General features: G+C 44.2%; 3 protein-coding genes across 3 annotated transcripts in view; 1 reads left to right on the top strand and 2 right to left on the bottom strand.

Moving 5' to 3' along the window:
• Positions 1 to 9,186, bottom strand: part of LOC120446139 (calcitonin gene-related peptide type 1 receptor) — a 28,364-nt gene extending 19,178 nt beyond the window's left edge. Inside the window, exon 1 of the mRNA XM_039626964.2 lies at positions 8,464 to 9,186. The gene's annotated coding sequence lies outside the window, so the exon portion shown is untranslated. The remainder of the gene's footprint in view (positions 1 to 8,463) is intronic.
• Positions 9,187 to 10,491: 1,305 nt separating this feature from the next.
• Positions 10,492 to 11,798, bottom strand: LOC120446626. Its single transcript, XM_039627686.2, has 3 exons — positions 11,089 to 11,798; positions 10,834 to 11,030; positions 10,492 to 10,653 (listed from the first exon to the last, which is right to left on the bottom strand). Exons 1-3 carry the CDS (start codon positions 11,790 to 11,792, stop codon positions 10,559 to 10,561), a joined length of 996 nt encoding a protein of 331 aa, XP_039483620.1. The 5' UTR covers positions 11,793 to 11,798; the 3' UTR covers positions 10,492 to 10,558.
• A 907-nt stretch (positions 11,799 to 12,705) lies between these two features.
• LOC120445911 lies at positions 12,706 to 14,619 on the top strand. The gene is made up of 4 exons (XM_039626569.1): positions 12,706 to 13,262; positions 13,525 to 14,143; positions 14,210 to 14,403; positions 14,481 to 14,619. Exons 1-4 carry the CDS (start codon positions 13,004 to 13,006, stop codon positions 14,585 to 14,587), a joined length of 1,179 nt encoding a protein of 392 aa, XP_039482503.1. The 5' UTR covers positions 12,706 to 13,003; the 3' UTR covers positions 14,588 to 14,619.
• The last annotated feature ends 362 nt before the right edge of the window (positions 14,620 to 14,981 follow it).

Here is a 14,981-nt window from a genome sequence, read left to right as displayed (position 1 = left end):
AAAATTGAATTCTAACTTATAATGAAAGTGTAATCTCTCTTATTAAAATAAAACCATACAAAATAAGATCAAATGTCTTCGATTAAAAACTAATGAATCGTTCAATGTTAATATCGGTAAGGATTTTGAAAAACTCGTATTCTGGTAGTTAAAACTATGCTTAGAATATGACAAATTTTTGTATAGTGCCATAGTGCCAATATAAGTAGCTATAAACTTTTCTTTGTGTAGCTCTTACGATCCCGATTAGCAATGCAGTTCGGTTGCCGCATTCTCCTTCACCAGACTAAGCATAATTTTCCATATTTCATGCTGCATGCAACAATGAATGCCAAGTGGGTTAAACGAATGCAACATTCGCCCTCATGCGCAGTTTTTCAGATTGGTTGGAGCACCATGCTTTGCATTATTAGGTTCTGTTGTTTGGAAAATAAACTTTGATTATACATAAATGCACAAAAATATTAGTGTCTCATTTGCATATTCACATATTATAATTTCGAATTAATGCCCTCTTTTCTAATGAAAGCATTATGTGTTGAAAGCTGTTTAGCGAGATTTATGATTATTAGTACGTGAACATTATAATTTTTGCTCTTGCTAATCGCGAAATGATGCCACCAAATTATTGGCCTCAAGAGTTATTTACGACCTGTGCTAACTATATAAAAAGAATATTTAATAGCGCCATAAAACCGCTGCTCAAAACAAATGGCTTGTAGTCAATTATACTCCAATTTGAGTAAATGCCTAGCACACTTCACACTCAATTTAACGCAGGAGAGGATGGCCAAGAAGGTGCTCCATCTGCACAGCGAAGGAAAACGAATGTCGGGGAAAATCCTTAAGTGAAAGCAGCAGGAAAATTCAGCCCTCTTGGCAGCAGCGTTGTCAAAGGGAAGCGAAATGTCGAAATGAATTTTCAGACAGTGAATTATGTTTTCCTTTGCCACACTCCGTTTTTCACTGGCCGTTTTTTGTGTACTTTATGCCATGGGGCGGCATCTTAATTACCTGCAATTTCGTGGCCGCAAAGAGCACACGGAAAAAGGCAACAAAGGTTTTAAAAGTATTGTTTGGAGGGAGATTTTGTGGGGTGCCCCACAAAAAAGGGACGCTCCTTCAATAGAGCGTTTTAATTTCAATGGGTTACTATGGCCGTGGGAGCTCTAGAGGGAGGCTCCTGCAAAAAGGATATGCTTAATGTATGGATTTTGTTTGCCAACTTTTGTGCTTCGTGCTTCGTGCTTGTGCTTTTTCCCAGGCAGCTCGTCTTTGGTAATAGAAGCGAGCGAAATGGGTCCGCAATAGATATAATACGCCATAACTTAGCATAAATTACGCGGACACGCCCCCAAGGGGCGGCATAATTGCTGTTTATGCATACTTAATCAACTGACCAAAGTCGAAACGCAAAGGATTTAATGACGAGCTGAAGACCCGGAGCTTTGCTGATGGGATCAGCTGCATGGCTGCTATGGCTGGAAGTACAAAAGCGGAATTATGTCGGAGCACGGAGCACCCGCAAAACTTCAATTAGTTTCTGGTTTAAGTTTCAGCCCCTCGACTGATTGGTTCCACCCACCAATCCACCAACCCAACGAGTAGGTGGGTGGAGCACACTGTCCATTCCAATGGACTGGGGAAATGACACTTGCTGCCAATCCATCTGCCACTCACTCGAGACGAGACAGGCGTGCGAAGATGGACATTTGTTAAAACAATCCCCCACTGGAGATTGAGGTGCTGCACAGCTGCACAAGGAGAAATCTCATGATCGATTGGAGATTTATTTAATCCCGTTAGTGTTCTCAAAACATCATGCCTCTTTCCATTTTAATGTGTTGATTGGGAATCAACTATGGAAACAATCTGTGAGCTCTTAAAATAAAAGGATTTCCTTAAATTGAGACAGATAATTGCATATCTGCATTAAAGAAGTATACAAATCAGATATGTAAATTATATGCACAACAACTTATCCTTGCTTATAAACCTAACAGTTTTTGTATGTATATTAAATAAGTGTTAAAGTTTGTCCGTTGTTTTCCAGTGCGCCCAAGTATGTATGAGTACCCAAAAATGTGTGTGATATGCGTATTTATTTAACTTTTGTTTCAAAGCACCATTGTTTTCCGTGGCTGCCGATAAATGGGTGTGTGGTCGTGCCCCCTCAGAGTGTATTTGTGAAACATTTTGCATTATTTATACCACTCTGGAACTCATTAGCCGAGATTTAGCCAAAGGTCGAGTGGTGGGGCAGCAGCTTTAAAGCCTGCGGTGGAGCACATTAAGAGCAGCTGACCTTTGACCGACTTACTCGTAATCCGCAGCTCAGTGCCACTACATTTCGCCCGCCTGGCGGCACTTGACTGCTGGAATCCATTCGCAGGACACTCGAGCAGATCCTGTCGCATAAAAGCGGGCTCTAATTGAAAGGGAATTTCCAGCAAATGTGTCCTAATTAATGTTGCAACATTTGTTGCTGAAAGTCTCGACTTCTGTTCCCGGAAACCGAGTAATTACAGGACCGGCTGCTGGCGGTAAGGACACTAAACAACCCAATAAACATGCTAATGAACTTCAAATGGAACTTTTAACGCGAAAAACCCGTGTCCAACAAAGGCGACAATTTGGCAGTGGTCACTTGGCCACATTACCCTTCCCCTCCCCGACTTCTCCACTCTCTACATCTTTAATTAAGTTATGCGCACTTTTTGATTGCTCATTTCATTCAGATGCGTGCCAGAATTGTGAGGGCGTACGGAATGGTGTGGGTGCAACGTCGGTGCCACCTCTTTTCTAATGCAATACTCGTGTCGCATGTTGCATAGAGAAGCAGCCAACGCATTGCCAAGTGAGATGTGCTTATTTATGCCATTTGACGAGCTTCTTGCATTTGGAACCTTGCCACATGTGCGTCGTGCCATAAATATTACGCATACGCAGCATTGGCGGCACGTTGGCCACAACCGCTAACCTGGTTTACCCAGACAAAGCAGGCACCCGATTTATCATTAGAATTTCAATAGGGCCCGCACTTGCCATCTCGAGAGTTCAATGGCATATGGCATATGTCTTGGAGGAATTTTACAATCTTTTTTTTGGAATTTTCCCTGATATAAGTATTTTCGAACTAATCTAGAGCTCTTCTTTTTAATATAAATCAATGCAAACCCATATCTTTGGACTTCATAACTATCTTATCACTGTTTTGAGTGGAAAAATGCTACTCATGTTCAGAAGATCTGGTGGGCTTATTTATTTTAATTAAAATATAGCAGTCATAGATTTCGTTGAAACTTATAATACAAAAGAAAAGGGACCTGAATTGTAAACTCTACTAACTATTTGTACTTATACAAATATAAAGGTAATGTATCGAAATATAAAATGAAAATAATTATATTTTTATAAAATAATATACAAATATTAGTCAATCCGGATCTTAAATAATAAAGTAAGTCAGCCAAAGAGTTGTCGTGCCATTTTAATGTACTTTTACATCAAAGAAATGTATTTCAAAATCAAAGAAAGTAAGAAACCCCCATCGTGGAAACAATTTTAAAATCGTATTTCAAGCTCCTGCCAAGGACTAAGGACTAGGACTGAAAATATGCACGTATCAGTTGCCGTTGCAACCATTTGTTAACTTGTAACTCAACCGTGCTTCAAACAATTTGCAACTTTTCAACCGGCGAAAAGTTTTGAGTGCCGCCCCGAATTCCCACGTAAATTGGCGCAGTTTGTCAATGTGTCGGCGCGACACGCTCCGTAAAATTGTTTTAATTGCAATTACCGACGGCACACTATTTCTGGAGGAGTGCCCAGAGGCTTCTGCCTGAAACGAACATTTAATGACAATTTGATTTGCAGCTGTCAACACTTTTGGCCAAGAAGCCAAATGGCCAAGTGCCGATTCGACAGCCGACTTCCGCTGCGATAAACGGGCGTGTCATGTGTCAATGGCGCCGATGTCTTGGCACATACAAATACATACATATGTTTGTGGGCCACAAAAATGTGTCTACTTGCCACATGCCTCATGTTGCCGTATGTTCCAGCTAATGACAACCAGTGTGTCGGACAAGGGCCACCAGCTTGAGCTTGAGCATGAGCCTTGCAATGTGCGGCTGATTTATGGGCTGCAATCTGCGGAGGGAAGCTGCTCGGCGTTATCTAAAGAGCATATCGATGTTCGCCGCACCGCGATGCTGCAAATCATATTCAAAAGCGGCCCGAATCGGAAGTGCTGGCCACCAACAGGTGTTCCTGGCCATGTTTCGTGGATGCGGCTGCTAATTTATGGCCAAGTGCGGAGCGGTTTTTCTCGCCTGCCAAGCCCACGCCCATGCAATTGATTAATGTCAGCGCAAATTATGCTGAGCACAAGATGCCCCTTGACTTGGTTTATTTTTTATCTTTATTCTCATTTTTATCAAAGGCCAGGCAGCACACGTGCTGGCCACCTGGGCCTGGATGCGGATGTGTGTGATGCTTTATTAGCGCCAGCCGGCGGCACAAAGAAGCTTCCGCCAGCTGGTGGTGGCTCTGTGGTGACGTGAACTGTCACCGGCAGCTGAAGCCAAGGGATCCAAGGGAGCTGAGGAGCACGGGGCTGTCAGGAATGCCAGGGAGGCCAGGAGGCCATCCAAAAAGCCGGCAGGTGGGCCCAAAACCGAGACCTGTCATCGGCAGAAAGAGGGGAGAGGGGCAGAGGGGCAGAGCCAGCTGTGAGAAACTATTTTCCCCACTCGAACTGACGGCTGGATAAAGCCGCTGGAAAAGCTGCTCCAATAATTCCTACAGCTAACGATCTTTGTTACGAAGCCCACGACTAAATGACGCCGCAAGAATGCAAGCCGAGCCTGTGCTCTATGCACTGCGAGGAAATAAGTATTCTCATATTTTAATTTTCAAATAATAAATTATAGGTTAATTTCTACCTCTCTCTATTTCTATACGGGACTATCTTTAAGCTCATGTGGAATCTTATTAAATAGATATTGCGCTAAATATACAACCATTCCATGATTATTTAAAAATGATTAGCATTCCTATCTTGAGTGTAGGAATAAAAAAGTAAGCCCCAAAAGCATTCAATAAATGGCATTTAAATATTTAGATAAAATGATGGATTACCACTCTTAAATATGATTAATATAAATTAGATACCCAATTTTGCGTCAGTGTGTGGGGAATAAAATCACGACTCCTTCAGCAGATGGGCAAGCAGGCCCAGGCCCAGAAATGGACCCGGAATGGTCATGACACCGAAGCAGCGAGCAACTGACTCTGTGGCTATCTGGATTTAGCAGATGCTGCTACGTCTGCGATGCTGGCCACTTTGAGATGTTTGGCCAGCAGACAAATAAGTTGATGTTGATTGTTTTTGCCTGACGGCGGCACGTAAACGATACTGACAGTCGCTCGGTCGGGATCCATCTGGCCGGGCGAAACTTAATTTCTACATTTGCCGGCAGATAAAGCGCAGAGTGGGTAAACTGGTAGCCCAGTCGCACAGTGGGGCAAATCGCTTGGTCGACCGGCCGGGACGCAGAGCACGCATCGCATCCATTAGACGCTTTTAGAGATTGTTAAATTCCAATTAACAACTTTTTCTGCCAGCTCGTCTGGCTCGGCTGATTGTGGAAGCTGCAATCTGGACGCTGCCTTTTCAGGCTGGAGTTCTAGCCATCTCCAGCTCCAACTCCAACTCCAGGTTCCCTGCGACCAAGAACAAGTTGCTTTGTCCACGTTAATTGAACCCGCACACACAGAGGGCCATGTTTGTCTTTGGCCAACATGGCCTGGGTGTGTGAGTCACGTTGGCAGTTCGCGATGCTCCTGCCTTGTGATATTGTAATGCTTTATGGAGTCCCATAACCATTTATTTTAATTTTCCTGCATTTGCCTACATTTGCCTACATTTGCCTGCATTTGCGATGCGGCCAATACTGATTTGGCCTTAACAATGACGTTGGCCGTGCGATCTCTACGTCGTTTGATCATCGTGCCCACTTCCAAACTGGCCGCACGCGGGGCAATGAAAATTAATTGAAAAATTGATTGAAATTGTGCACTGAGCGGTTCAATCAGCGCCAGCATTTTGTTATTGTTTAGACCTGTCAGTCTCCCCTTTTTTCTTTTTTTTGACGGTTTTAGTGATGAGGAAAACTCGTGCCCACTGAACCCAAAAATAGCCGAAATTCGCAATTAATTTGGAAAATTCTTAATACAATAAACACCGTTGATGCCCAAATCCGTAACCGCTTTGCAACCATGTTGTTGAAATGGCTGCGAGGGAAATTAATTTGGCAACCGGCGAAACGGGATGTATCAATCAGTGGACCAAAGCCACGAATGATGGCAATTGATAACAAATAGGGCAATCGATATTGGCCCACAACCGACGAGGATGAGGGCTTGTCAAAGAGTGTTTGATTTGATTGTGTTTACATGAACTCGTACATCCGACAAATCACTCATAAGCCTGCTTTTATAAACAGAATCCAGCATAGTAGCATTCATATTGGCAAAGTGGCAACGATTTCCAAATACATTCATTAATGGTTAAATAAATAATTTGGTACTAATGGCTGCGTTTATTGGGCATAAGAATGTTAATGCTCGAAACGAATAAACGTAGGCTATATTTAGATAGCCATTTCTGTTGGATATTAATTTTCATGTATAGGTATTGCTGTTTTCAAGATTGTTTTGATCAAATTTCTGTGAACAATAATAAACAAATTAGAAGTAATTTTCGATGTGAAATGGAAATGTGTTTTCGTTCTTACTCCACTTAATGAGTTTTTAATTGCCTGCACTTTTTTGTCTGTATGTTGAGGGCATGAGTTGTTTATTGCACTTTAATAACGTACTTTGGAAGCATTTCGAATCATAACTTGGTGCCTTATCTGTTTGCAGTTGCAGTCTAAGCGACTTCAGTATTTACTCTAGTAAAAAGAAGATACTTCCTGCATTTCTAGCTCGAGAGCACTGATTTATATCTCTCGAGAGTCGTCCATTTGCTGGAAGCCCCAGAAAGCAAACGGCTACTATGCACTCGGGTATTATCTCTGACAATATTTACTCATTAGCCGCCGCATTTGGCTCACGTGGACATAAACAAAGCGGCGAGAAAGGAAAGCAAAATATAATATAGTTCGCGAAATGCATTCTGTGGTCCAAAATATTCCCGGCTAAGAGATAGCGCTCCGCTAGAATTTATTGTTTAAAGTAAAAGCTAATGCACACCCACACCACGATTATATTGTAAATATGCCCACGTATCTTGGGCCCAGTATCTGTATCTATGACATCTACGGTGCAGTTCGGGCGCCACGTAAACGCTAATGGCAAATGGCTAACAGCTAACGGCTAACAGCAAATAAGAAATAGCAAACAGCGAATTTAGCCGGTGGCAAATTGTTTGCTTTTGGCCGCCAGGCTCAACTTGTTACAGTGACAAATGACGGCAGATATATCATGATCATCGCACAATAATGATAGTGTCGCGTCGTGCTGTGAAATCATCGTCGACTTGCAGATTGCCGATTCCAGATTCCAGATTGCAGATTGCCGTCTGTGCGCTTAACAATTAAAGACATTCCGGCCAGATCGCAAGATTTATGGCCTTACAACGTGCGTCATCATGGAGCTGGAAATCAAAAATCAAACGAACCGAGAGAAATGCTGCTCCATTGATTTATGCAGCTGCTACCCAGGATTCGAAAGCCAAACAAAAGTCGATTCACATGCCGAATGCCGAATGTCGAATGGAATGGGCCCCAAAACTAAATCCTTTTGGGCGTTTTCCACTCAATCTGTGATTTGCATAATGGCCATGACTTGGGAGCACATCTCAAATATTTCATTTGTTCGCTGGGCCAACTTCTAAGGACTTCACTTATACAAAAGAGTCTGAAACGCATGTTCCGATTTCCACTTTGACAGCCATTCTTCACTCTTTATCAGAGTTAACAAGGGTAAGTCCATGAAAAGTGTTAGAAAAATGTGCGTCACATAAACTTTTTTATGTAGATTTAAGCATAGACTAAATGGATTTTAAATTAAAAGTTTCTAGAAAACTCCCAAACATATTACCAATTTAATCATATCTTCTTTCTCTAAAAGATGTACAAATAAGCTGGAAAATAAAGTGTTGTGTTAAAATTGTTTACTGAATTTAAATTTACTTGTCATGTTAAAAGCACAGCTCTAAAACTCTTTTAAATGGACAATGTTCCCGCAACCATACAAATTTGCATATCCTCGGTGATAACATAATACAATAGACCGATAGTTATGTACATGAAAAATGTGAGATTGGAATAAGCAGATAAAGTCGCCTGAAAATGTACGCCGGAACGCACAGGCCTCATAATTTCCGGTTGCGAGCAGCGGCATGTGTGCGCTTTGAAATATTTCACCCATTGTGAGTGGGAACCGTGGGCTTACCGTGAAGAAGGAGGCTGGCACAAGGAATTCCTCCTAGGCAGCCCGCCGCATATCCTGCGGCGATGCAGTGACTTTTCCTCGCCCCCTTCTGGCCCGCCTCCTGGCAAAGGATCTGGTCCCAAGCTGCAGCCAAGCGGCGCTCGTTGACGTTGTCAGCAGTTAATTGAATTAGTTGTTAATTTATGGCTATGTTTTCACTGGGAATTTCGTGAATGTGCGCTGCCTGCCGAGGATGCCGAGGATGGTGGGGATGGTGGGGATGGTGAGGATGGCGAGGAAACTGAAGAGTGGAGCTATGCCAAGGACTCCTGTAGACTCTTTTGTCACACCGTCGGCGTTGTTGGAGTGGGTTACTTCGTCGGAGTCGGAGTCGTAGACTGGGACTTGACTTGATTAAACGCCTGCCACTTTAATTGGCATTTAAGCGACGCACTCGCATTCGCAACCGGCCACTCACACCACACTACGGCACAGCACGCCACACGTTGCACGCAAAAAGCGATGACAATGGCTTGGAGAAAATGATAATAAAGGAACAAGTAGAGCACACACACTTTTCAATGGCCGGGACTAAAACTTTTTATTGTACACCCATTTGGGTTTAATGAGCGATTCGCGCACACCGTTCGAAAATGGCTTCGGATATGCTTGTGGAACCGGCTCGGATGCGCGAGGAGCGTTCCGAATACGCGGCAGTTGGACGGCAACTGAAGTCAAATCCGCATGCCACACGGCTGGCAGCCGGCGTGGCTGCTACTGCGCAACATGTTGCTGCAGCTAGCCGTAAGCATTGCGCGTCTTATCACTGCACAGTGGGAAAAGGTGCAAAAATTGCAAGTAAATCTCTCATTCAGGGGATACCTCTGCAGACAGGGGCACCTTCTCTTAAAATAGTTACAGTTTAAGCATTTGGCTAAAAAGCTGTATCAAATAAAAAATACAAGCTTTAAAAATAAGTAAAAGCATAAATTGTAATGTAAAATAATATTTCTTAGATTTTTCATTCTGTTTGTTATTTTTTAAGATTTTCTCACAATAACCATAAACCACTCACAAAAAAACGTACATATTATTTCTTTATTAAGTTTTATTTTTCGAAATTCAAATGGTTTCCTACCCACAGTGCGCTGGCCTCCAAGAATGAGTTTTCCGAGCTTTAGCAAAGCTTTCCACCGCGGCGAACGGCAGCAGATTCGGCACAGGGCACCTAATGTTGCTCGCAACTTGTTGCGCTGCGTTTGAAGAGGCTGATAAGGAATATTGCTCCAAGTCGAACGAATTAAAATACAGATTATGGGACTATGCTGCTTTTGATAAACGACTGGCGCCGCTAATAAAACGCAAGTTTTATAATCGCTATTCCTTACTCTAATAGCATTCAGATTCTAATTTAAAATTCATACTATCAACGTAAATATTTTTGGGGGAACGGCCCCAAGACAATACTTTCAAACACTTGTTGATAGTCTGAAAGTATTTACGTTTCCGACAGTAGGCTTTTGAAAGCTATATAGTTTGTGTACTGCTTTGGCTAAGGATATTATTGAAGCTTTCAACCAATGAAGCTTATTGAAACTCCTTCTATCTCACAGGATAAAAATCGCAAAGCTTCTAAACAACTACGCATTCAATTTCAGTACATAGTTTATGCAGAGTTTCCTTCCACTTTAGAACACAGTTCACCCACGTCGATATTATCTCAAATAGCTCACAGGCGTTTAGATAAAGTTCCGCCAAGATTGGAATCTGATAGATTGGAGAACCACTTGATGGATTGTCTCACATTATTTGAACACCTAGATAGTCGGGCTTCTTGAGATAATATATCGCTTGTCTGGTAATTGTCGCAGACAAATGTTGATACCGCGTCTGTTCTGATAAGTCTTCAATTATCTGTAATTGATAGGGCAAAGCACTGGGAATAGAAAACGAAAGCCCCAAATTCCCATACGATTGTAGCTGCCAAGTCTGCCGAACGACTCTCTTTGATTGTCCAACGCTAATGCTTGAGTAAACACTCGGTAAATCTTTTATTTAAACCTCGTTTATTGCCAAATTCTTTGTTTAGCTTACGAAATCAAAGAAGCTCAGCCGCTTAGGACACGACATAGGTGAAAGCAAAGCCAGCCTCATTCTGCCTGTAGATGTCGTCGCTGTTGAACAGCACCATCAAAGGACCGGGATTGTTGCCTAAAAAATTGGTAGATATTATAATACTTAGTGTAAAGGTATTATTTTCGGGAAATTAATTTTCAATTTGATTTTCATTTTGAAAATGTATATATAATATAGAAATAGATTGCCAATCTCAAAAGTTTGTTCACTAGTGTTACCTGAGCTTTCGCCCCCAAAAAGCTCTTGGAAACTTACTCGATATGACCACATCCTTGTTGATGGAGCCACAGAAGTAGGTGGCGTGCTTGTGGCTATCTTCAAAGGTTGCCTGTGGCACCAGCAGGAAATCGGCATCCAGATCGTTGGTACTATCGCTGCTGTAGCAGTTCTCATCGGTCATCAGGGTGGACGCGGAAACCACATCTCCCACTTTGAAGTCATAGGCGCGAATGCTTTAAACAAATTGTTAAATTACGTTAATATCAAAGAATTATATATTACATTACTCACGTTAGAGTCTTGGTATCTGTTTGGCGACGGAAGCAGATGGCGTAGTTCATGCGGGACGGATAGATGCCATTGCCGTCGTTGTAGTTGAAGGACTTCACCGCTCCCTTGGCCTGCGGGAAGTACTGCCGACAGCCGGGCGGGGCCACAAAGAAGCCATCCTGGTTGGAGGTGGCACGACTCTCAATGGTGACTTCCTCCTCCAGAGCCAGCGAGCGAACGGAGGCTCCCACCGGGCACTCCAGCTGGGTGACGGTCATGTCCCAGTAGGCGGCGGGCAATCCACTGCCTCCGGCACGATCGGCCAAGCTAATGACCAGATCCACCACAGACTCACCGTCGGTGGCGTTGAAGGGCACATAGATGTGCTGCCACACCTCGGTGCCGCACAGTTTCAGTCCATCGACCTCGAAGGCATCCCGGGTGCACTCGGCGTAGGTCAGGCCCGAACCATCGGACTCCAGCGTGGGTTGGGCCAAGGTCATGGCCCAGTCGATTCTCAGCTGGCAAACGTACTTGCTGGTCGGCTTGATGTGGTACTCGCACACGCGCGGCGGATTCGTCGGGTTCACCAGGTTGATGTTCTTCGAGGAGGTGGAGCCTCCACAGGTGGGCGTGGCCACCGAAGCGGCTTGAGCGGCCGCAACGGCCACCAGGAGGAGCAGGGCGCTTGCTATGCAGTTCTTCATAGTTCTGAGTTTGCACATCGGTCAGTGGATGGGTTTTTATGGCCCGCCGGCAATCGCACCTGACACTCCAATCGCGTCCAATTGTCCAGGTTCCAGTGTCAACAATCATGATCGATTGGTTTTATCGCTCCGCTCCAAGGGGGCACCTGCATTCTGATGGCGAAATCGCAAACAATTGTTTAGCCATGGAAAAGGTATTTTTAATTGCCCTATCAGTGGGGAAAAGTCTAAGCAATCTATTTAGGCTATTTTCATTCAAAAAGCTTTCTTATACCCTCACAAAGGAGTACTATGATTTTGGCCTGAAACTTGTAAGGCCTTTTTAACTCTTGAACTTCTAATGATGATAATAACTTTTTGGTGTTTATAAAGTTGTTACTTCCCCGCTTCCATACAGAATTGTATTTATTCCACCAATAATTACGTACATAAACAAAAAATATGTTTACTAAAAAGCTAAAAATAAATTGTTTATCTATCGCCGACTATTCTCTTTTACAGCAATCAAAGTTTCTCCTAAATAACAAAATCCCCAGTGAATAGTGATAAGGTTTTATACAAACCGACTTGACCGCGCTTTTATTGGATAAATGTGTTGTTTATTGGAGGCAATCAGTTGATGGGCAAATATGTATATAAGTAGATTTTTTAAACAACTTTCGACTACGAATAGAACCCGACTGCATTTATCGAAGTTGAGGCCCAATTTCAGTTGTGCAATTTGGCTCTAATTGGGGTCTTGTCAACTCAATCACACCCTCCAACACTTGTTGCCTCTTTTCACTTTTTGACATCATCGTCATCATCATCATCGATGATAATGAGATAGCCAGCCACTCAGCCCCGTCTCAGTTCCCAAAAGAGTGTGCAAACATAACCCAGTTTTGACAGATCTAAGATCACAGTAATGGACACTCGTCGAGGTTCAATGACTCGATCAACTCGATCGGCGATGGGCAAGAGCAAGCAAGTTAATAGGCGCAACTAGCCTGGCTTGAATATTCATGCCGGTAGGTGACGAACCGAGCTTCTTACCAAATATTGACACGCCGTTGCTTCTAACACGAAAATCTCATCACCGCATCACCGCATCGCTGCCAGCGCTGCGAGCTGTATCTTTCGGATTCTTGGGCCCAAGAAGTGCTATATAAGCGCTGCGACCCCCAAAAGATCCACACAGTCGTTGTGAAAGTGCGTGGGTGAATAGAACCTGAGTGAAACCGAGGATTATGATTGGATACACGCTGCTGCTTCTTTCCGGATTACTGGCCATTGCGCAGGCGCAAACGCTGAATGACACTAGCGGCGCCCTGGCCTCCGGCGCCCAGGAGCCTGGCTTGTGGCGCCAGGCCAGGCGGAGGAGTGTCCTGGCGGACAGCTGCGTCACCAACAGCGGCACCACCGGCACCTGCCTCACGCGCTTCAAGTGCATGCGGCAGTCGGGCACCGTGAATGGATACTGCGGCACCTACGGCGTTTGCTGTGAAAGTGAGTTGGTTGTTGACAGGAAAAGTGGGTCAATAAATATAATACTATGGCCACTGGAACATTATGTTATTGCTTTCTTAGAAGTACTAACGTGTAATGCACTCCATTTTTAATGAGTTGGTTCTCCTTTAAAATATAAATTTTATTAAAGTGTTTCTCGCAGAAGTGAAAAACCGAGTAAATACAAGTATGAAAAAATAAAATATTTAAGAGCCAGCAATCTTGTTCTTAGGATAAACTAAAATTCCCTCTTTTCCGGTAGCCAACCTTCAAGTGGGCGCCTCTACGCGCCAGAAGAGGACGATCATCAAGAATCCTGGCGTCCTAACCACCGATTTGAACACCTACACCATCGAAGCCTTTAGCAGCAACGTGCAGCAGTTGCGAATCGACTTCGAGCAGTTCGTGATGCAGCAGCCCACGGACACGGATGGAGTCCTCGAGTGCCAGGACTACTTCGAGGCGGGTGGCTTCAAGTTGTGCGGAGTAAACGATGGCCAGCACCTGTACCTGCCCTTCAATGCGGCTGCGGGAGTCGACCAGGTGACCCTAACGTTTGTCGTCACCTCCAGAGGAACTGCACCCGTTTGGAGGCTGATTGTAACCCAGCTGGAAGGTCCGCCAGCAAGCAGCCGACGTCGTTCCAGCACCTCTGCCGGCCTGGCAACCTCCACCAATTCTCTGCAGGATCTGAGGGACATCTTCGCCGCCCACCACGCGGACTATGAGCTACTTGCTCCGCCCGGCTGTCAGCAGTACTACACCGATCTGTCGGGCACCATTCGCAGCTTCAACTTCCAGACTTCAGTCATCAGCAACTATATGCCCGACTTGAGCTACAATATCTGCATCAAGTCTGCCACAACAGCCAGTATGATCGAGTGAGTAGGGCTAAATTATAGCTTATATCTTAAATTTGATGAAACCCCTCCTTCATATCGTAATAGATACTCCTTTAGCAAGCTTTCGATGTCCGTGCAGTCGGACTCCGGCGAGGGCTACGACGAGTTCTGCCACGCCACTGTCCACACGACCGGCAGACAGGAGGACTACTTAATGATACCGCAGGGCATTCTGGCCAAGAACATGGCCTACCAGCCCACCTACTACTGCGGCACCAACGACAACCTGCTGGTTTATGGTGAGTGTTGCTCTTGTTGCGTAGGGGGAATGCCCTTTGAACAGCGCCTGATATGTGGCTTCCATTCCATTCTGCAGCCTCGCCGCCCTACATGATGCACTTCTCCAGCGATGACCTCACCTTGAATCGGGATGTGGAGACGGGTTTCAGTATGACCTACCGCCAGAGGAATTCGCTGCTTTAAGCACTCATTTGTTTTCACCTACACTTGGATAGTTTCTTGCCTCAACATTAAATAAACTCGAATGTCTTTAAGGAAAACACACGCGTTTAAGCTTAATTTCGGCATTCAGTTAATGAGCTTGTCAAATCGAAGGGATTATGACGAAACATCGGGGTGGGGGGTGGTGAACTGGATGGTGCACACACACACAAACACACACAAACACACACGAACACACACAAACACACACAAACGCAGTCGCAAAAAGTTGGACAAACGCATTAAGGAGCTTGTGCGGTCAGCGACACGATTATCCTTTTAGTTGCGTAATTAGTGTGATTAAAGTCAAGAGCTGCGATGCCCGATGGGGAGCCAATACCCCTGTATAGTGTAGTATAGTATGTGTAGCTAAAAT

This window comes from Drosophila santomea, chromosome 2R, assembly GCF_016746245.2.
Source record: "Drosophila santomea strain STO CAGO 1482 chromosome 2R, Prin_Dsan_1.1, whole genome shotgun sequence".
Taxonomy (NCBI): Eukaryota; Metazoa; Arthropoda; class Insecta; order Diptera; family Drosophilidae; genus Drosophila; species Drosophila santomea.
This window is presented reverse-complemented; position numbering and strand designations above follow the sequence as displayed.

Coding starts and splice junctions, on each gene's coding strand:
- LOC120446626 (XM_039627686.2), bottom strand. CDS start 11,792: ATGTGCAAACTCAGAACTATGAAGAACTGCATAGCAAGCGCCCTGCTC. Junction 11,031..11,088: donor ACAGATACCAAGACTCTAAC/GTGAGTAATGTA, acceptor ATTTGTTTAAAG/CATTCGCGCCTATGACTTCA. Junction 10,654..10,833: donor CAAGGATGTGGTCATATCGA/GTAAGTTTCCAA, acceptor CCAATTTTTTAG/GCAACAATCCCGGTCCTTTG.
- LOC120445911 (XM_039626569.1), top strand. CDS start 13,004: ATGATTGGATACACGCTGCTGCTTCTTTCCGGATTACTGGCCATTGCG. Junction 14,144..14,209: donor ACAACAGCCAGTATGATCGA/GTGAGTAGGGCT, acceptor ATATCGTAATAG/ATACTCCTTTAGCAAGCTTT. Junction 14,404..14,480: donor CGACAACCTGCTGGTTTATG/GTGAGTGTTGCT, acceptor TCCATTCTGCAG/CCTCGCCGCCCTACATGATG.